Below are 23,294 nucleotides of genomic sequence, written 5' to 3'. Positions count from 1 at the left end.
ACAACATTATTGATGAAATACACTCAACAAACTAGACTGTTTAAAAATATGTAATGAAGTATAATCTATAAATCACAAGATCATGAGCCAATATTGAAAATTTTACATAAAAGCTTATGAATATATCGAAATATTACAAGGTGAAATGGGTTTAGAGCACGTTATTCATGTAGAGATGAGAACTAATAAATGAAATATTTTCACTATTATTATCCAGATAATGTAGGATTGCAAAGCTGATATTCTTTGTCATTGAGTCATTATGATTATTTGATTGACTAATGTAGATTATCAACTTCTTTAATATTCAATGGTTTACATCGATATGAATTAACTTGTGACTTTTAATAAAGATGATTTACTAAAACATTCAATAATAAAACCCTTTAACTCATACCAAACTCTCATTATTTATCAAAGAAATAGATTAGTGAATTGTGTTTAAAATTTCATTTGGTGTACAGCTCCGAGAATTAAAAATTTGGAACCAATTCCCTCTCCAGCAACTATGATGAGGAATCTATTGTCCAAATGCAAGCTAGTTAGTTAGCTGTGTCTAAAAAGAAAGTATTCCATCTCAGTACAAAAACCTAAACGACCACAGCTCCACGTATCTACTCACTAGAATGTATGGTATCATAGGCTGCTGAAAGCCCAATTTGAAGGAGAGCTAAATTTCAGTTATAAACCAATGACAGGCGACCCTGTCTGATGCTGGCCAGGGTAGTGCAACTGGGGTTGGTTTGTCTAAGCCTAGATTAAGGGATGTACAGAAGTTTATTTTTTTAAGTGCTCTTATGAGTCATTATATTGCTGGCTGCAGTGGACTAAATTGGGAATTATCAATAGTTGGAAAAACTGTTTAGATCAGCTTACATTTTCTTTTAATACATAAGGCAAAAAAAAAAGAATGTTTCGGAATGCCGATCATAGTTCAGTTGAAAAGTAAAGCATATAAGTAATAGACGGAAAAAAGTAATTGTTTACTGCATACAACTATTTTGCAAGCCACACTCAACATTTCCTCCCTGGTCATTGACTAAAAAGTAGTTGAAAGTATCCGAAAGAATGGACCTGAAATTAGGGGTACAGTAGTGATGATTCTACATTGTTGACAATGTTCCTCCAGTTCTTGTAGATTGTTAAGTTAAGAAAAAATTTAAAAGGTCTTTTTAATACTGGAAGATCAGTCATGAGGCATTTATGAGTTAGCTAGTGTTGGTCATCTACTGGTAAAGGTAGAAAAGCTCTCTTGAGTTAGAGTTTTCTTTCAGTGTTTGGTAATGTATTACTATGTGTCTCTTTTAACTGCATTGTGGTAGCTCCTACTACATTTCTTAAAACACAACTTGTCCATGTTTGCCTAAAAGGATTCGAGGATTCTATCAAATTCTTTTCACCAGTCAATTTTATATTGTATCATTTGTTTAATGACTGCTGTTTTTAATTTTTTAATTTTATTCAGAATAAGGCAATCTTTTTAGTGTTGATGTGATGTTCAGGTTGAAATTTCCAACAGAGTTTCGAAATCATCAGACTTCATATTTGCCACTTTGACTCTCCTGCAAGGCTTTTTTCAAAATAAAATTCCTCCTCTGCTCTCATGTTTGTGTATTGTTTGATAGCAGCATGATGTGGAGTCTGTCAGTTGTGAGGAGTAGGGCAGTAGAACATGTCTGAGAGGTGGACAAATTCAAGAGAATGGTCTGACCATAAAGGTAGCAGTATTGATATCTAAGTAGGGAAAAACTAGAAAACAAGCTGACTATTCTTTCAACCCTTTCCTCTAACAAACACTCCATTACTCACCTGAGAATCATAATCTCACTTTTCCTCCAAGAAATATATTTTCCTATTATAAAGGGACTCTTTCTGTCTATAAACAGTGAGCACTGTAAACTTTGTATATTCCATGCTAACAAATGTGTAAAAAAGTAAATTTGTAAATTATAACATTCTGTAATACTGTTGTAATCTTGTTTCTATAATCTATGGTACTTAGCGTTTTGGATTACCCAACCTGGTCAGAGCTTGAGTTATAATGTGCTGTATTATGTTTATTTTAATTATTGTTTCACTGTGACTCTTCTGCTGGAATTAAGCTTCTTTTTCGAACACACACCATGGAAAAGTTAAAGGTTGGTGGGAGAATCAGTAGTTTGTCCCCCAGAGGCACTTCATAATGGCACCATGCTCAATTATTTTGCACTGTGGGCAGTCCCAGAGCTACCCAAGGTTCTGGCATTCAATAAGATAACATTGGTCCATTATGTTCCTAAAACAATGTTTGTGAACAGCAGAGTGTTCATAAATAAAGGTGGGATAATAAACGTTAGATGAGGGGTTACAATTTGTAAAAAGCTTTTTATATTAGAGACATTTGACCCTCATTCAGTGTTTTCATTGTATTGTTTGGAAGGCTTAAGTTGTAATCAAAGGAAATTCCTTTTTCCAAAGAGGTAGCCCTGACTGCACTCACATTTTGTGATGTTATAATTACTGTGAAAACTGTATAGTGTCTGACTGCAAACTCACTTCTCATGAGCAAGGAATTGACTACTTGACCAAGTAGGGGACAAATGAAAATTTTGGAAGCTCAGCTATTGAGTGTTCAAGAAGCTAGAAATATGTAGTTCAAGAACACTACACTCAGCTGAATATCTTATTCATATGATTCATATATATATGTATCATCAAAGTGAATAATGTGAAGTTAAGTATAGTACATTTATATATAGCTATAGATACTAACCTTCACTGTATTTTGGGATTCAATATTCTAGGTAGGGTATCTTTGTAGCACTGTATCTAAAACTAACATTTCTGCTTCTATAATCCCTCGAAACCACAAATCAACTTACCACTAAGGGCCTAGTCACAAATTGTATTTTGTAGAATCCTTAATAGTACCACAATAGTGCTATTAATGTACTACAAATTGCTATTCAAATACCTAAGCACCAAGGTCTTTGACTCCACCTCTCCTTTCTTTTATGTACAGAAATCTGCACCCCACTGCAGAAATCTCCACACACAAGTAAGTATACATTTTAGCAGTGAATGTGGGAGGGACAGAGGGGAGTTGCTGGCAATTGGGAAATACTTACTTCTAAGAAGGAGGGGTCAAGGGAAATGGAAGGAGGGGTTAAAGGAGGTTTAGGGATGGGTTTAGGAAGGGACATGATCTCATCCACAAAAGATAAGCCTCTACCTATTTGCACAATACCCTTCTTCAATCAGCATTTTGTAGAGTGGGGCACTGTCACCCCTGGAAGTATCTGTGCGCTGGGGTGAAAGGTCTCTCAAGAGGGAAGTAACGAGCAGAAACAGGCAAAAACAGAGCAGAAGAGGGCAAAAGAGAGGGCAGAAAAATAAGCAGTAAAGGCCAAATAGAGGGCAGAAAAGGAGCAGAAAAGGCAACGCCAGAAAAAGGCAAACAGAGGGCAAAAAAAGGAGCAGAAAGGCAAAACAGAGCAGAAGAGGGCAAAACAAAGGGCAGCAAAATGAGTGGAAGAAGGCAAAACAGAGGACAGAAAAACAAGCAGAAAAGGCAAAACAGAGCAAGAAATGAGCAGAGGAGGCTCAAGCAGAGGGCAGCAGGTAGACAGGCAGTAGAGGGTAGCTGACTGTGGGCATGCTAGACAGTAGAACAGGCAATGCAGCCTCTATTAAGTAGGTCCTGGGTGGAAGACTGGGTGCTGGGTGGTGGGAGGAGGGAAATGGCTGGAAGAAGGAAGAAATTAGCAGAAAAGGCAGAAAAACAAGCAGATAAAATCAAAACAGAGGGCAAAAAACGAGCACAAATGCCAAAACAGAGCAGGAGAGGGGAAAACAGGGAACAGAAAAACGAGCAGGAAAGGCAAATGGAGAGCAGAAAAGCAAGCAGGAAAGGTAAAACAAAAGGTAGAAAAACGAGCAGAAAAAGCAACACAGAGGGCAAAAAAACAAGCAGAGGAAAGCAGGTAGACAGACAGCAGAGGGTAGCGGACTGCGGGCAAGCTAGACAAGAGAACTGTCGCAGGGGAAGCTGGCACAAGGAGCTGCTTATATAGTTACTACAGTCATAAATGTTCCAAATCAGTTGTAAATCTATTCAAACTCTGAGCTGGAGTAAGTCTAGCACCACCCATGACCACACATAGGCATTGCAACATCCTTCCATATTAAATAAGGGAGGTAGGAACTGAGGGACATATGTACAACAAAATATCAGAGCACGGAGCTCTGCAGCACACATAGAAAAAGCAAAAACAAGGAGAAATGAAAGCATGTCTCCCCATGTGTCATTCAAACGCCTGCTCTTGCATGGCGTTAGTTTTTGGTACAGCCACATATTTACACCTCCTTGTAAATCTGGGACAGCATCAAAAAGCAATGGGTGTTGTAGTGGAACACCCACAGCAACACCCATTGCACACCCCTTTTACACAGATACCTGCGTGAAAGGGTAGCATATTTACAAAGCGGAGTTAAGCCACAGAAATTGGATTAATGCCACTTTGTAATATGGTGCAGGGCACACTGCCAATGGAGCTTAAAATAAGTGACCCCCTGGTGGCGCTAGGGGCTTGAACATATGCCCCATAGAGAAAACATACACGTGTAGATTTACGTTTAACTTTGTGAATAGGTCTCTAACATTTCAACTCCTCTAATTAATTTTTCAGATGTCCAACGTCAGCAATTTCCTCCTAGCCTTCAAAACATCAGCCATCACTTACATGCTCATGATGATCCATCTCCTTTCTTCCCATCAGGCCACACCGTTGATTGTGTAGACAAAGTGTTGAATAAAATACACAAAGTTAAATACACTTACTTACCTTATAGACAAATTCCATAATTTAAAAAGTAATTGTCTTACACAAAGAACACATATTTCATAAGTTACAGCAGTAAATGTACTTTGTCTAAAGTCATCAAAGAAAGGTCCCAAAAGGATACACTGCCGTCACAGCCCAATAGGAAATACATATTGCAAGGAGGATGAAGGTAATTATCGGGTAGAAAAGTGCAGACATGATGTATCCAATGGCCCTAAAAATAAAGGAAAATATGAGATTACTGTTACTGTTTTGTTCGAAATCACAGTTAAGCCCTTTTGGATCTTTTGCTGCCTAGACATTTTAGGTCTTTCCTCATTGCCATTTATACTGTAACTCACTGCAGTGACCATTGCAAAGGTAGTCCTTAAGCCGCTTGCTCCAGACTCACCGAACAGAAGGAAGGAGACTAAAGATGACCGACACAAGAGTCCCTGTGGTAACTTAACTACTGATTTTTCCAGTTCCCCTCCCTTCAGACTTGTGGGACGATAGTAATTGACTCTTTCTTTGGTGGTATTTCTATTTTTAACATTCTTGGCAATTATATTGTAAACCTGATTGTCTGTAGGTTTCCATTTGTGCACATATTGCCACTGCTTATCGTTATTTTTTGTGTTCTGTGTGAAAACATTAAGTTGCAAATAATGTACAAATTTCTCTAACAGATAAATATACTCTCACACTTGGATGCATCTTGTGTTTTAGCTCTATAATACAACAATGCACACATCTAAAACCTGAACAAGAGAGAACAGACAAGGGAAGGACCCAAAAGAGGTCCAAGGAATAGGACTGAAAAAAAATTGACAGCAGAATCCCTAAATCGAGGTAACAAGATGATACATGTAGGCGGTATGATCAATCAGATATACATCAGCTGGGTCACAACAAGACAAGAAGACAACAACATACTACCATATATTGATAATATCCTATTTAATCTAAGAATAAACAAACAAAAGAGTGTCAAGCCTTTTCATAGCCACAGTCTATCATTTTTCCTGATCATGAGAAAAGATACAGGAAAAATACCCAGAGGAAGGTCTAATAAGGCTGTACGCACTTGTTTCCTTCTCTGATAAATGAGATGGAATACAATTAGATGAATAATTAAACAAATATTATCTTTAAAAGTGAAAATCCAGGGTTTAAAACAAATCTTGGTTAGCTTGACTGCAAGTCAAGTCTCTTAGCACTGTACCTTTCCCTAATCATTCAGTGTTTTCCAGCAGAACCTTACAAATACAAGACATACTTAATCTATTAGAAGTAAAAAAAAAATCCCCCTGGACCTTTAAGAACTGGAGTTTACAAGGTCGTCCTTTTCTGGATTACTTAAACAGAGAACGTGCACTTTCATGCATCCAGGGTGTCATGGTGCACCCCCTTCTGAGCTGAATTACAATTCTGTGAAATTAAATGGATCCCTCTGCAGAGGAGGGGAACTGAGTTGCTCCAGTAGACCAACAATGAACCCGCTAAGGTGGTAGGCCAGTGGAAGTCATCCATCTTCTTTTACAAGAGTGGTACAGTTCCTTCAGACAGTACTTCAGACAGATTGAAGGACAGCAATACTCCTCAGAAACTAGGGCCCCAAAAAGAGTTGTGACTTCTTATAAATGCCTTGTCAGGAAGAATCAGAATGTGGCCACACCAGAATCATTCTACTATTACTCACTAGCCTCCGTGACAGAAGGACCGGCTCTAGAGCTCTCAGTGTGTGATAATGACTATGAGTCTCAGAAGACCCAGAGTATCTGTGAAGACCCAGCATTATCTGCACTACAGGAGGTGGGAGATTGTTAGACCTGTCAGCCCTTTGGGTGGTCCCTCCTCATCATTATTTATTTTGTCCCACTTTTGCCTCAAACCCTATTATAATTTTTCCTTTTTGGGAACCACCAGACTTTTTAGTGTTGATGCAGGGTCAGGGAGCCATTTTCCCTACCCCTGGAACTTCTGTCTGAGGGCCTGAGACACAAAATGGTGGCCACCCATTGTCACCTGTGACATCATCAGGACCCACTGGAGATTTCTAGAACCTTCCGTAACATTATAGAACCCTGGGACAGAGGGAGGCAGTTTAGAATGTTGGGAGGCCATCTCTGAGGGGCAGTTGGCACCTGACTGGAGAGGAGAGAGGACCAGTTCAGAAGGAGGTCGGAGTAAGGCAGCAGGGTTGGAAACCAGTGCTTGGAGTGGGGTCCAGAAACCCACCCTTGATGCTAGTCCCTACTGACCAAGCCCAGCCTAGAGCCCTGTGTGGGATCAAGACCAGAAAAACCATCTTAAGGACCTAAAAATTGTGAAGAGGCCTTAAAGAAGAAGACCAGCAAGCTCCTGACCTGTTTAGCGGTGTCCTCCTGGAGTCCTGACGTCGAGAAGCCGGAGACCTGAGGCCTGGGGTGGAGAAGCGGCGCTGACAGAAAGCAGACATCGTACCCGGAGCCGTCAGAGGTCGAGAGAGGGCGCCGACGGAGGTCGTGGAGAGGCACCGGAGGTCGAGTAAGGAGTCACCTGAGGTCGAGGTGAAGCGTGCCGGAGGTCGGGAGTGGAGATCGCACTCCGGAGTCGCCGGAGATCGAGGTGAAGCGCGCCGGAGGTCGGGAGTGGAGATTGCACTCCGGAGACGCCGGAATCTAAGGTGAAGCGCACCGGAGGTCGGGAGTGGAGGTCGCACTCCGGAGACACCCGGAAGCGGGGAGACCGTGACCCTGCGACGCCGGAAGGCGACATCGAGCCGGAGCAGCCCAGCGACATCGAGCCGAGGCCGCCCAGCGACATCGATCCGGAACAGCCCAGCGACATCGATCCGAAGCCGCCCAGCGACACCGAACCGGAGCCGCCCAGCGACATCGAGCCGGAGCCGCCTCACGACATCGACACGGCGCCGAGCGGAGCCGATCATCGTGAAAAGGGCAGTAAGTGGTAGAAAGGGCATCTGAGGCCCTGTGGAGCCCTAAAAGACCATTCTAGGGGCTAGAGGGGTGTTAGAACCAGCCTGGGAGTGCCAGGGGTGAACTGAGACTGATGCAGTGACCTCTGTGAGGGGTTGTGTATTTTGGGAGAGCCAGATCCTTAGGTTACCCTTATTCTACCTCAGTTCAGGCCCAGCCTTGACCAATCTAGGTGGGACACCCCCCATGTCATCCAAATGACCACAAGCTGTACTTGGGCATAGTAAAACCAAACTACCTCAGGAAAGTGATGTGAACTGTAATTGTCATTAATTGTGTTATTTAAGTTATTGAAGGTGCTTTATTCATTGACTGTATTTATTGTCTGACTGTATTTATTCCTGCATTATATTTATTGTCACATTGTTACAGTATTTATTAGCCATTTGTATTTATTGCACCCCTATTTATTCCTTGCTTATTTATGACCTGATCCTATTTATTGAAACCCCACTGTGGTATTATTTATTTGACCTGCCCTTTTAAAGGAGGATCTTATGGTACTGTATTTATTTTATGAACCCTGCAACTAAGAGAAAATAAGATAAAGACAAACTACTTTCTTTCATAATTTTTACGGTGTAGTGTTGTTTTTGGAACGGATGAATGCATGGTTATTGTGAGGGTGTGACGTACGCTTAACACGGTGCCTGTCTTCCTTACCGCTCGAGCCAAGCTACCATTGTGCTGGGAACCTGGTGACTGCTAACCCGGTTGCCCGGTTTCCAACATAAAATTGGTGTTCAGCGGTGGGACTGAGCTGTGCTTGCGTCTACTCGACAATAACTGTGGGTAGTCCATAGGCCTACACCGGGAGTTTTCTCCAAGCGGACTTCCTAATTTTGAGTTTTGTTTTTTTCAAATTTACTTCTGGTGGTGGGAGGAGGTATTACAAAAGGTACCCCCCTGCATAGCTTCTGTAAGCAACTGTCTTCTATCCTGAGTGGGCAAAATGGAGTTTGTGTTGGAGGATCTGGAAACTTACACGGTGACCCAACTCAGGGAGTTTTGTCAGAGAGAGGGGGTGTTTTGTCCCCAAGGTGCAAAGAAGGGTGAGCTCCAGACCAGCTTAAGGGCTTGGTGGGAGGCACGACGAGAAAGTAAGGTTGAGAAGGAGGACAGGGATGGAGAGCCTGACAGCGAGGGGGCTGGTTTGTACCAACCTGAGGTGGGGGACCTAGTAGCGGGGCCCAGAACACTTTCCAGGAAGGGCAGCAGTGTCTCTAGCAACGGCTTATTAGAAGCAGAATTCACTGACCGGAGGGAGAAAAGACAGCTCACATGGGATTTGGCGAAGCTGGAGAACGAAAAAGAGGAACGGAGGATGGCTCACGAGTTGAGGCTCAGGGAGATAGATCTCCAGATCCTACGGGTCGGGGCACACCCTGTTCCTAGTGGTGGCAGCGAAGAAAGAGAAATCACCAGGGAATCCAAACCCTATTTGCCAAAAGACATAGTAGCTAGCTATAGTGTAGGTGATGATATCGCCAGGTGGCTAGCAGCCTATGAGGTCTCTTTAAGAATCCATGGGGTTCCAGAGAAATATTGGGGAGGGGGATTGTATAGATACATGCCTCCAGCTGGCAGGGATACATTATTGGCCCTGGAGCAGGATGAGCAGACCCACTACCCCACCATGAAAGTGGCACTCGTGAGGAAGTTTGGACTAACACCCGAGAAGTACCGACAGAAGTTCCGGGGTAGCCACAAACTGGGCACACAGAATTGGGTGGATTTCCTGGACTATGCAAAGAAGGCATTAGAGGGTTGGATACAGGGCAGTGAGGTGAGGGACTACGAGGGGTTGTTTGATTTGATGTTGAAGGAACACCTGCTCGAAAAATGTTTCCCTGAACTGCGTCAACACCTGGTGGATAGCAAGCTGACCAATCCCCGGAAGCTTGCTGAGGTGGCGGACATTTGGGCTAGTACCCGGGTGTCCACAAGGGGGACTGGAGGGGACTCTCAAAAGACCGGACAGGGCGCCCCCCAGAAGAAAGAGGGAGGGGAAAAGAAAACGGAGTTTTCCAAAGGCCCCCAAAATAGTTCCCAAGGGAAGGGAACGGGATTCACCCCTAGGGCTAACCCACCCAGAAACCCTAATCCTGGCCAGAGTCAGCAGCCAAGGGTTGTCCATTGCTACGAGTGCGGTGGTGTCGGACACTATAAGGGAGATGTGAAGTGCCCGAAAAGACCACCCCCTCCCATCGGAGGAAAGGCCCCCGGAGTAGCTAGTGTAGTGCTCGGGGAGGAGATGCCCTTAGATAAGGGAAGGGAGTGGGCGGGTGTCACTTTAGTGTCCCTGGGAGAACGGGAGATGGTTCCTAAGATCCAGGTGCCCGCAAATACCACAAAGTATGGGCAGTGGGTCACCATCAACGGCCAAAGAGGGGAGGCTCTGAGAGACACAGGAGCCAGTATGACTATGGTACGTAGCCAACTGATGTCTCCAGAGCAGGTGATTCCCAATGTACTCCACCCTGCCGCGATGGCTGACGGCAGAATGGGTCACTATCCGGTGGCCGAGGTTCCATTTGAATGGGAAGGGGTTGCAGGTTTACTTCGAGTTGCCGTAAGCCCTGCCGTGCCAGTCGATTGTCTGCTGGGGAATGACATGGAGCATAATGCTTGGAAGGAGGTGGAATACCGGACTCATGCTGAGATGCTGGGTACACCTGACTGGGCCTGTGTCAGCACAAGGTCTGCGACTACCCGGAGAGGGAGTTCGTTTAGGCGGGAGCCTGGAACAAAGGCACCGCCGGCTGCCAATCAAGGGAAGAACCGAGGACAGGAGGAGCCTGCCTCGGCATCCGCGCCCCGTGTGACGGATAGGCCACCGGAGGTGGTGGACCAGGAGTCCGCGGAGGGGGATGTTACCAAACTGGAGAACCTACCCATCCCGGCCGAGTGGCACGTGGAGGGAGGGCCGACCAGGGAGGAATTCTGCAAGGGCCAGAAGGAGTGTCCTACCCTTGAGGGACTGAGGCGACAGGCCGAAGCCCAGGCAGCAGGGAACGTTGAGGGGAACTATAATATTTACTGGGAGGACGGCCTCCTCTACAGTGAACCCAAGGCACCCATGCACGGATCGTCACGGGCCTTGGTTGTCCCTCAACGTTACCGAGCCTTCCTTCTGGAATTGGCTCATGAGATCCCCTTGGCAGGACACCTGGGGCAAGACAAGACCTTTGCCCGGCTTGTCCCGCACTTTTATTGGCCTCAAATGAAAGTGTCGTCCGACACCTATTGCCGGACGTGTGTGTCTTGTCAAGCCAGTGGGAAAACAGGGGTGAAGCTGAAAGCTCCCCTGGAACCACTTCCTGTCGTTAGCACCCCCTTTGAAAGGGTGGGCATCGACATTGTGGGTCCATTAGATCCGCCTACTACAGCTGGTCACAGGTTTATCCTGGTTTTGGTGGATCATGCCACACGATACCCAGAGGCAATACCTCTGAGGACCATTACCGCACCTGTTGTGGCTAGGGCCATGATGGGAATCTTTACCCGAGTGGGTTTTCCCAAGGAAGTTGTGTCCGACAGGGGGACCAACTTCATGTCAGCATACATGCGGGCGATGTGGAAGGAGTGTGGAGTGACCTACCGGTTCACCACTCCTTACCACCCCCAGACCAATGGTCTGGTGGAGAGGTTCAATAAAACCTTGAAAGGCATGATCAGAAGTCTGCCTGAAAGCCTGCGGAGGAAATGGGACGTCCTCCTACCCTGTCTATTGTTCTCTTACAGGGAAGTGCCACAGAAGGGAGTGGGCTTCAGCCCCTTCGAGCTTTTGTATGGGCACCCTGTGCGTGGACCTCTCAGCCTGGTGAGAGACGGATGGGAAAGAACTCCCAGAAAGCTTCCCCAGGACGTGGTGAGCTACATGCTGGCCTTCCGGAGCCAAATGGCTAAGTTGTGGAAGCAAGCTTCTGACAACTTGGAAGCCAGCCAAGCAGTGATGAAGGCGTGGTATGACCACAATGCTCACCCGGTGGAGTTGGAGCCTGGCCAGAAGGTGTGGGTGATCGAACCAGGAGAGCTTAGCGCCCTCCAGGATCGCTGGTCAGGACCCTTTGAGGTGTTGGAGAAGAAGGGTAAGGCTACCTACTTGGTGGATCTGAAGACCCCTCGCCAGCCCCTACGGGTGCTGCATGCCAACCGCCTCAAACCCCACCATGAGAGGCCCGAAGTCATATTGCTGATGGTGACTGACGGACAAGAGGACGTGGAAAGCGAGCCTCTCCCCGACTTATTTGCGTCTCAAGAGAAGGATGGGTCGGTGGAGGGAGTGATTCTCTCCCCATCTCTAACTCCTGAACAGCAGGAGGACTGCCGCCAGGTCCTGGGGCAGTACTCTTCGTTGTTCTCCCTTGTTCCGGGTAGGACTCACCTGTGCGTCCATGACGTGGACACAGGAGACAGCCCACCTGTGAAGTCAAAGATCTACCGGATGACAGACAAGGTGAAGGCCAGCATTCACAGTGAAGTCACTAAGATGCTGGAGCTAGGAGTGATCGAACCTTCCAGCAGCCCCTGGTCCAGTCCGGTGGTATTAGTACCAAAAGCTGTACCACCGGGTGCCCAACCGGAACTGAGGTTCTGTGTGGACTACCGGGGACTGAATTCAGTAACCAAGACTGATGCTCATCCGATCCCGAGGGCGGATGAACTGATTGACCGGCTGGGAGCTGCCCAATATCTGAGTACCTTTGACCTTACTTCCGGGTACTGGCAGATCTCTCTGACTGATGGAGCTAAGGAAAGGTCAGCCTTCTCCACGCCCAAGGGCCACTACCAGTTCTGCGTGATGCCCTTTGGGCTCAAGAACGCACCTGCCACGTTTCAGCGTCTGGTGAACCAGATCCTCGCCGGAATGGAGAGTTTCTCTGCTGCTTATCTGGACGACATTGCCGTCTTCAGTAACAGCTGGGAGGATCACTTGCGTCACCTGCAAGCTGTTCTCCAGGCCCTGAAACACGCTGGTTTAACGATCAAGGCCAGTAAATGCCAGATCGGGCAGGGGTCGGTAGTGTACCTTGGACACTTGGTGGGTAGGGGAGCGGTGCAACCCCTCCAGGCGAAAATCGAGGCTATCATGGCCTGGGAACCCCCCAAGACTCAGACTGAGGTCCGAGCTTTTCTGGGCCTCACAGGATATTACCGCCGCTTCGTGAAGGGGTACGGGACCATTGTGGCCCCCCTCACGGAGCTTACGTCCAAGAAACAACCTCGACGGGTAGTCTGGACGGAGGCTTGCCAGCAGGCCTTTGTGAAACTGAAGCAAGCCATGTGCGAGGCCCCGGTCTTAAGGGCCCCAGATTTTTCCAAGGAGTTCATTGTCCAGACGGATGCATCGGAACATGGCATTGGGGCAGTGTTATCGCAACTCAATGAAGAGGGTCTGGATCAACCCGTGGTCTTCCTATCCCGGAGACTACTTCCCAGGGAACAGAAGTGGAGTGCAATAGAGCGTGAAGCCTTTGCAGTGGTATGGGCTCTGAAGAAGTTGCGGCCATACCTGTTTGGCTCGCACTTCCTAGTTCAGACCGACCACAGACCCTTTCGTTGGCTAATGCAGATGAAGGGGGAGAATCCCAAGTTGTTGAGGTGGTCTATCTCCCTACAGGGAATAGACTTCCAGGTGGAACATCGGCCTGGAGTGGACCACGCCAATGCAGACGGTCTCTCCAGGTATTTCCGCCTTAGTGATGAGAACTCCCAAGGGGTTGGGTAGCTCTCCCCACTTTCAGCTGGGGGGGACGCGTGTTAGACCTGTCAGCCCTTTGGGTGGTCCCTCCTCATCATTATTTATTTTGTCCCACTTTTGCCTCAAACCCTATTATAATTTTTCCTTTTTGGGAACCACCAGACTTTTTAGTGTTGATGCAGGGTCAGGGAGCCATTTTCCCTACCCCTGGAACTTCTGTCTGAGGGCCTGAGACACAAAATGGTGGCCACCCATTGTCACCTGTGACATCATCAGGACCCACTGGAGATTTCTAGAACCTTCCGTAACATTCTAGAACCCTGGGACAGAGGGAGGCAGTTTAGAATGTTGGGAGGCCATCTCTGAGGGGCAGTTGGCACCTGACTGGAGAGGAGAGAGGACCAGTTCAGAAGGAGGTCAGAGTAAGGCAGCAGGGGTGGAAACCAGTGCTTGGAGTGGGGTCCAGAAACCCACCCTTGATGCTAGTCCCTACTGACCAAGCCCAGCCTAGAGCCCTGTGTGGGATCAAAACCAGAAAAACCATCTTAAGGACCTAAAAATTGTGAAGAGGCCTTAAAGAAGAAGACCAGCAAGCTCCTGACCTGTTTAGCGGTGTCCTCCTGGAGTCCTGACGTCGAGAAGCCTGGAGACCTGAGGCCTGGGGTGGAGAAGCGGCGCTGACAGAAAGCAGACGTCGTACCCGGAGCCGTCAGAGGTCGAGAGAGGGCGCCGACGGAGGTCGTGGAGAGGCACCGGAGGTCGAGTAAGGAGTCACCTGAGGTCGAGGTGAAGCGCGCCTGAGGTCGGGAGTGGAGATCGCACTCCGGAGTCGCCGGAGATCGAGGTGAAGCGCGCCGGAGGTCGGGAGTGGAGATCGCACTCCGGAGACGCCGGAATCTGAGGTGAAACGCGCCGGAGGTCGGGAGTGGAGGTCGCACTCCGGAGACACCCGGAAGCGGGGAGACCGTGACCCTGCGACGCCGGAAGGCGACATCGAGCCGGAGCAGCCCAGCGACATCGAGCCAAGGCCGCCCAGCGACATCGATCCGGAACAGCCCAGCGACATCGATCCAAAGCCGCCCAGCGACACCGAACCGGAGCCGCCCAGCGACATCGAGCCGGAGCCGCCTCACGACATCGACACGGCGCCGAGCGGAGCCGATCATCGTGAAAAGGGCAGTAAGTGGTAGAAAGGGCATCTGAGGCCCTGTGGAGCCCTAAAAGACCATTCTAGGGGCTAGAGGGGTGTTAGAACCAGCCTGGGAGTGCCACGGGTGAACTGAGACTGGTGCAGTGACCTCTGTGAGGGGTTGTGTATTTTGGGAGAGCCAGATCCTTAGGTTACCCTTATTCTACCTCAGTTCAGGCCCAGCCTTGACCAATCTAGGTGGGACACCCCCCATGTCATCCAAATGACCACAAGCTGTACTTGGGCATAGTAAAACCAAACTACCTCAGGAAAGTGATGTGAACTGTAATTGTCATTAATTGTGTTATTTAAGTTATTGAAGGTGCTTTATTCATTGACTGTATTTATTGTCTGACTGTATTTATTCCTGCATTATATTTATTGTCTGACAGTATTTATTAGCCATTTGTATTTATTGCACCCCTATTTATTCCTTGCTTATTTATGACCTGATCCTATTTATTGAAACCCCACTGTGGTATTATTTATTTGACCTGCCCTTTTAAAGGAGGATCTTATGGTACTGTATTTATTTTATGAACCCTGCAACTAAGAGAAAATAAGATAAAGACAAACTACTTTCTTTCATAATTTTTACGGTGTAGTGTCGTTTTTGGAACGGATGAACGCATGGTTATTGTGAGGGTGTGACGTACGCTTAACACGGTGCCTGTCTTCCTTACCGCTCGAGCCAAGCTACCATTGTGCTGGGAACCTGGTGACTGCTAACCCGGTTGCCCGGTTTCCAACAGAGATACAGTCATAAATTCACTCAGGATGCAAGTCATGTAAGGGACCGGAAGGCTGCTAAATGTCTTTATTTCCAGGGGTTCTACAGCTGGCACACATCCTACAGCATCCATTTCATGGGTAACAGTATCATTCCCAGTTATTGTGCAACATGAGATGCCCAGTTTCTTGGATAAAAGGTAGGTCCAAGGAGAAGGAAAGGCCAGGTTCTGAGACCTGTAACAGAAAGACCATCCTGAACAGCATAGACTTTTTTCTCAGCCCAAAAAGGAATGTGTGGTGGAAGACATACTGGCAGAGACGGAATCAAAATGAACCACTCTAAATGAAGAATAAGTTGAAGGCAGTTAGAGAACCAGACCCTGACCTCTCCATTTTCTCCTAAATGCTGGCCAATGGTCGAGGTCAAGTACCCTATTGTGAAGTCATGATGTTTAGGAGAATCTCTATTCCATCTCCTCTTATATTTATAGTGATAGCCATTGCCACCTCCCTGTGAAAGAGAAACCTAATAGGGAAAGTAGACTTCTAGGAAGGAAGAGAGAGCCTAGTGCTCGCACCTGTCGAGTAGCATTCGGTATCACTCAAGAGAAACAACTAAATCCCTCTTGGACCTCTCAACTGTCTTTGATACCATAAACCATCATATTTTACTTGAACAACTGTCCACCTGTACCCATGTAACAGACAATGCGTGTCCTAGTTTGTGTCCTTGTTGCTGGCCATTCCCATCAAGTGAAACTAGGAGAAGACCACAAATATCCACTGGGGAGTTTCCCAAAGCTCTGCTCTGTCAACTTCACTCTTCAGCATTTGAATGGCCCCCTCGCTGCCATCTTGAACTCCCATAAGACAGGTTTTTACATATATGTGAATGCCACACTTCTCTAGCTTATGCTGGATGACAAACCCAGCAAACTCCTTAACTTGTCTCATTGCCTCATCCATGTCCACTAATGGAGGGAGAATAATGGGTTATGACTCAATGATCATGGCGGTAATATTATCCTATTTGGACTACTGTAACAACCATTACACGCGCTTTCTCCTAACATGATGACTGCTAATTTTTAATGACTCCAAACCTTTGTTGTCTGCCTGTTGCTCAGTCTGAAGAGGCAAGACAACATCACACCTGTCCTTAAATCCCCCCACTGGCTCTGAAAAGAAAAGAGATCAACATTCAAGACTCTCTGCACATCACATAAGGCACTACACTGCCTTGCACACAACTACCTCAAAATAAATGTTTACCCATTACCTCCCACGAGAAAGGTCTCCTGTAGATATGCATGACAATATACAAGACATTTGGTGGATGTCGTTTACAGGTGCAGGAATGCATACTGTGGTGCTCTTTGCCCTTGGATATAGGACAACTATGCCAAGTTCAGAAAACATCTAAAGACTCACCTATTTTCAACAGATTTTGATTCATGTCACATTCTCACCCAAAAGTTCATAACCGTGTTGATCTGATGCCTAAGACTTGCACTCCTCCCATCGGGCCTTGAACTTCAACCTTAAAGGATTGGCCCTCAATGGACTCTTACCTTGACAGATATCCCAACTAACCCATTCATACCTACTGCTGACTGATGGATTTGTGCTCACTACCTGACTAACTGCCATAAACCACTGATTTGAGACTCATAGCACTCTGAGACCATGGGAAAGTTCCCCGAACATTAGAGTTGATTGCATTCCTATCAGAAGCATATAGAAATGTTCAAAACTCCCAGAGTCAAGTGTTGACACTCTGCCTAATCAAGTACTCTGGGAACCACTCAGATCCTGATTGGGAGTGCACCACCATGCCAATTAAAGGAGCCCCAATTGCAGTGGGTCTCTGAGCTGCCACAAAAACAGTAAGGCAAAGCCAGAAAGAGGGGATACAACAGGGCCAAGCACACAACTCTAAGAGTGAGTCAACAGCTCAAAAAGCAACCAGGCAGCACATCACGTGGGAGGCCTATGAGGTTGATATACTTCCTTTGTCTGTTACTCAGCACACGGTCTTGTGAGGCTCTAAATATTTGCATAGTTTGGTATGGTATGGTATGCTAAATTGTATGGTATGGTATGGTATAGTATGGGGGTCATTTTATCACCTTTTTGACGGTCAGCATAGGCCTCAAGAGCCCTTCAGGTAATTCATAAATTTGGGTGAGGATAGCCCTGGGGAAGTCAGATTCCTCCTCCTGAGATCAAAAATAAGGAAAGAGCCAAGCTATGCCAAGATAAGAATCCAGAAGGGAAATTATTAAACCTGCTTGAAGCAAAAACAGAGACAAAAAAAGTAGCATGGGAGCAGGGGCAACAAAAAAATCAGGAAACAAAAACTGTGTATCTCCCTCACACAAAGTCTCCTTCACATATGCCTTACAAAGGAACTGAATTAAAAAAAAGGCTCTGCAACATCTTGGACTGGGATATTCAGATATACTCAATGGACAGACCAGCATCGTGGAAAGGGCTCCATATAAGGTTTGTGTCTGCCCTTTTTCAGGAGATCGTGAAATTTGTTCAAGTATGAAGAAGAACCCCAAAGTCTGACAACCTGCACGCTGCACAGAATGCTGGATTTCCGCTACTGATCTTCGCACCCTGCAAGACTTGCGGAAAACCTCTCCAGCTCGACACAAGAGCTGAAGCACCAGACAACTCAGGCAGCAAGGGCACCTAGCAGCAGTCCAACTATGCACTGATGGAGATCACGTGGAATGCTTCTTCTTCTGAGCCCAGGCGCACTCAGGTAATCGCTTGGTACTGGGGTTTGCACATCCAGGTACAAATGTAACAATACGAAGGGTGGAAACACCCTTCACAGCACAACCCAAACAAAGGGGGGCAAAAAGCACAACATGATATTTTACATCTCAACACTCATGTGTTAGAGGCTACATAGACAATCAAATACAAAAAAAAAATCTAATAGTATTAACATATGATTTCTCATTACCAAAAAATGAAAACAATTGAGGTGAAGGGCATGTTTTGCACTGCGGAAGCACATAAGCCCCATCAAAGGCAACCCTTCGGATATGCTGTGTGCAAGGAAGTCACAACCAACTCACTGTGTCTAACTTCTAGCTGTGCTTTTAGTCACTCACTTTACAATCAGTTCTACTTCCACTTATAACAAGCATTTGCAATGCAATAGGTCTCGCATTATTAAAGTTTGAGCTATTGGCATTGCTAATAATAATGCAACATCAATAGCTCAAACATTCAGTAATGCGATACCTATTGCATTGCAAATGCTTGGTTTTCAATGTATCCCTTTTAATTTATATTACAAGTGTTTGCAAAAAAAAAACATTATCAAAGCATGTTAGACTTGTCAAGGCCAGACCAATTTGCTTTACCAGTGCTTGTTTAACATTGTATGTATCATTTCAAAATCCCAGCGTCTGGAAAGTAGTTTTGAGTAAACATTCAAGACTGCCTGAAGGTGCCACACCTAACAAGGTGTCCATATTGTTGCTATCGGATGTAAAGATAAAATTGAGCTCTTAGCTGTGAATGTGTCTGTTGAGTCCACAGCATGTTTCTATCTGCTCACTTCAGTTTTGCTTCAGGTGTTTTGTTCCAGACTTTCTGGTTTCTTTGACAACACGGATTTCCCTTTCCTATGGCCATGCCCCTCGTTTAGAATTCTCAAACTCTGAGGTCACATGTGCCTGCTGTATTCTTGCAGCCTGGGGGCGAAGACACTCCTCTGGTAGTGAACACACAGCTGTGCCCTGCATGGATGTGAGCCTGTCTGAGCGGGAGGGATAACAGCCTACACTTCTGTGAGTGCGCTCGGAATCACTTCTAGTTCTAGCTCCGATACCTCTGCTAATAAACTGGAGTAAACGCTTGGAATGGTTTCCTTGAAAGCTCAATACTAACACAAATACACCACAATAACCAACACTGACCTTGAGTTCTTCTGGAGTAACATGTTACTCACCACGAAACGCTTCGATCCCCTTCAGTGGAAGTAAGCGCTATCTACATTCAAGTAGGCTACATGGAAAGAGAACAACAATGCATAGTGAGGAGGAAGAGGATGGAATGCTCTGACGTTGATGGCATGAGGTCCAACCCAAGGTCTGTACCCGGAGCTCGTCACACACAGGGATATAACTCCTGCTGAAGGGCAAGAGACCAGAGTTCGCCGCGCTGCTGTGGTGAATAGAAGAGCGCACTGCATGTGTCACATGACACTGGGTCACACACGGCAGCTCGGAAATATGTTTGTAACGGAATCAAAACAACTGTTTATATAACGGAGAAAATAGTGTTGAATGCTGCGGTTAGTTTAAATGAGCATCTGTAAGCGGTGAGGTTAAACCATTTTAGATGCATCATAAACATATACATATTAAACATACAATAATAATTAGAAACAAAACTGTTAAAACCCATTCCCCCAAATAAACCCCTCCCTTGGAGTTTGTGAAGTTAATGGCAGCTTCAAAATCAGGCAAGGATATCGTGGTAGAAGGGGGTTCATTTTACAGCCTGTCACTCACTCGGAGCAGGAAGGGGACCCCGCTATTCTTACCCTCCTCACTTTCAAAAGCTTCCATTCCAGCCTCGGAGCTCATTCACCATGGCATGCCTCTGCACTCGCATCCGAGCTGGGCTCCAAAGTTACTACAGTGGACCCCATAACATAACACCATAGCATGAAATAACATGGCATGTGTCCTTGCTAGCACATATTCAACTGGGAGGTTCTTGTCACTATGTAACAGATGTCTATTGTTACCAAACTATATGGTACTCCTTTCATCTATCTTAAGGGTGTGACAGGCTGTATGGACTGCCAACATGTGATGGGGGAGGAGTCACACAGAATCACGCATTAGTGAACGGAACCCCCAGACGCAGCCATGTAATGGGGGACACCACATTCCAGCCCTGGGCTCCAACAGGTGCAGCGGCAATCAACCAAGACTACAACACCCATAATGCACTAGGTCATTGAAGCACAGGAATAGAGCATAATATACTCGATGACATCTGGTAAACTTGTTTTCAAAGGTGTGTGTAGAGCTTTGTCACAAATGAGAACTTTTACAATGTTGCCAAGTGTTAGCATACTTTTTCCTAGACCAGTGTAACCTGGTTAAGACAATCATACATAGGCATTCTCTTTCTTCATGCAACTGAGACGTGACACTGGTGCCATGGCAACTCGCGCAGCCTCTCCCGTTTGTATGGCATGATCAGAGAGCCCGGGCAAGCAGAGAGTACAGACACCCACGCCACAAGTGTAGTGTGAAATAAAGACAGAGCCCTTACCAGACTGCGCGCAGGTGAGGCGCCCACGCGTCCAGTCCCGCGAGTCCACGCGTCTGGGCGTCCTGCGCCTCTGCTGGGAAGCGGAGAGCAAAATATTGCAGAAACCAAAGGCACACAAACACACCGAGAGCACACAGCAAGCAAACCCTGGGAACGAGCTGCCACTCCCACCTCCGAGAGCTGCCTGTGAACGGGGTGATTCACAACAAAAACTATCTGCAGGAATGCCTGGAGTACAAAGAGCTGCCATTTACTGCGGACCAAGACAGGCAGGTGACAAAGAGACGGCACCGCTGCACAGCACTGCCCTGGACCAGCGCTGCTGCTGGCGGCTTCCCCGCACGCCCCCTTCATGCCCAATCCAGAGCCCTCTGCTTTATAATGGATGCATTCCCGGAGGAAAAAACAGCAATGGCCGCGCGAAAGGAAACTAGTGGTGCGCGCCGAGGTAAGTGGAGCTTGTGCGAGCGCAGCTTCGATTTCAAAGACATCATTAGCACCTGTGCGATGAGTCAAGCTAGGCGGGGGGGCACCTGTATAGAAGTGTTATCTAATCATCAGTTAATGGCTGCTGCCGCCTCTGAGACGATTGAAGCGTCTTAGGTGAGTAGCTCAATATTTAAACACCACCTGTGTATAGAAAGTAGAACTCGTTTCCACCGTCAATGGATGGCATAAAGGACGCTATTTTTCAGCCGCCCTCTGATTGGTTTTCGTGCAGGATGAAGCGACGTACACCATGTACCAGCACAACACCCACGAGAGCTTCGCAGAAGTGCTGCTAAGAACGGGCAAATTAGCGGAAACCAAGAGCGACGGCGACAACCTGTTTCCAGCCACGGAAGGTAAAGTCGCGAGGCCTACTTGGACGAATTTCCTTTGTTTTGCGCAATATGCATCCCACCCTCACCAAGCCCTCAGTTTTTACAACCGTACAGATGTATTTTGGATGCATGCAAAGTAACTATTGTGCTTTGCAGTAGCCAATTTATGATTTTCCGCATTTGATAAATGGCAAAATAATGTGCCGCCTCCCGCGTTCATCATAATTTCCAAAGTTAACTGCACTCAATTTGCTTTCAATAAATCCACACTTAGCCCCGGGTCTGAACTGCTCACGAGGCACGATGAAGTGCAGCGGAACTAAAAGAAATGAGTCACAAAGCGCAAGGCAACAATTAAATGTAAATGTGTTTGAGCGCGTGCAGGGTTGGTGGGGGTGGCATCTCGAATGCTCGGCATGTAAGAGGGACTTGGTGCTTCCCTGTGAAATGGATCCAAAAAAGCGTTCGCCATGACGTATTTGCTCGGCTTTTTCTGCCGAGCCACTTGGACGGCCTCGCCTGCCAAAAGGTTTCTTGTCTTTATGGGGCCATGTGTTTGGCCCCATAAAGATAAGAAACCTTTTGCGACCAACACAAAGCAAGCAAGACCATCCAAATGGGACGGCTCGAAAAGCCAAGCAAATACGTCACCGACACCTCTTTTCCAATGGCTGGCCACCGTTTAGCATAAACGGTGACGCCGGCCAATGGGGGAAAGGGGCGGGGCTTAAAGCCCCTTACAGAAAATACCTATTAACATTAAATCTCGCCAGCGAGACTGCGCGTGCGTGCAGCCTTACGCTAGCGAGACCTAAAAAGGACACATCATATATTTATCCACATGTACAGAAAGTTTACAGTATTTCAACACTCACAGAAAATTATAGTATTTCAGAAATAATCTCCACAGAATCAGGAGTTTCCAGACATTAATGATGGGTTTATAAATTCAATAGACAGCAAGCATACTACCAAATTGGCATTTAACATACTAAGCACCGTTTAAAGTGGATTAAGACTATGCCAAGTGACATTTCCTGAAAGGGCACATAATTGAGTAACTCCGCTGGAAAATAAAACACTCAAATTCCTATTCATAAGGAACTCATTTTTCTTTGTTCTGGCTGCAAGACAATGTATGTCGATCATAATCACAGAGAACAGTTCTGCCCTTTCACACACCGAATGTCGCCGTCTGCGGGCAGCCATTATGTGCGATTAAACTATTTCATGGATTTCGTGTTTTAAAACCTTCAAACAGTCCCTACTGTACTTTATTTCCAATTTAAAAAGTGTTGATGGCCATTAAGTAAAACCCATAACATTTGTACATTTTTCTTCAAATTACAATATGAAAAAGGAAAATATGCGACTTTTTGCTCATCATGGGAAATGATTTGAACGCTCAGAAATAGCAGGAGAATTCAGTATCACGGTCCTTGTAAAAATATATTAGGCAAGGTTAAATCACCACTGTCCAACGGTGGGTGGAGCTCTAGGTCACAGAACCAACACTGTGCTTAATATCCCACTAATAACCTCCTGTGAGAGTAGTTAAACTTCCGTAATTCACTGTGGGTGGTGCTAAAACTCAAGGTGGGATTGTTGGCATGACTAAAACTCTGGTCAACTTGGACATGGTTTACTAACAGCCATGTTCTGAAGGCTCAAAACAATACTGACTCCACTGTATTCCAAATAACAAAATAAAAAAATGTGTGCTGTGCAGATGTTTTCTGACAATGA

At 46.3% G+C, this 23,294-nt stretch overlaps 1 protein-coding gene across 7 annotated transcripts in view; it reads right to left on the bottom strand.

Moving 5' to 3' along the window:
- Positions 1-23,294, bottom strand: part of SLC44A5 (solute carrier family 44 member 5) — a 745,501-nt gene that overhangs the window by 68,629 nt on the left and 653,578 nt on the right. For all 7 annotated transcript variants that reach the window (XM_085602261.1, XM_085602262.1, XM_085602266.1 and 4 more), the window contains one exon: positions 4,945-5,037. In XM_085602261.1, coding sequence (XP_085458387.1) covers positions 4,945-5,037 — 93 coding nt within the window. The remainder of the gene's footprint in view (positions 1-4,944; positions 5,038-23,294) is intronic.

The sequence above is a fragment of the Triturus cristatus genome, chromosome 4_2 (genome assembly GCF_964204655.1).
Source record: "Triturus cristatus chromosome 4_2, aTriCri1.1, whole genome shotgun sequence".
In the NCBI taxonomy this organism is placed as follows: Eukaryota; Metazoa; Chordata; class Amphibia; order Caudata; family Salamandridae; genus Triturus; species Triturus cristatus.
The sequence above is the reverse complement of the archived record's forward strand: the minus strand, read 5'-3'. Positions and strand labels throughout refer to the sequence as shown.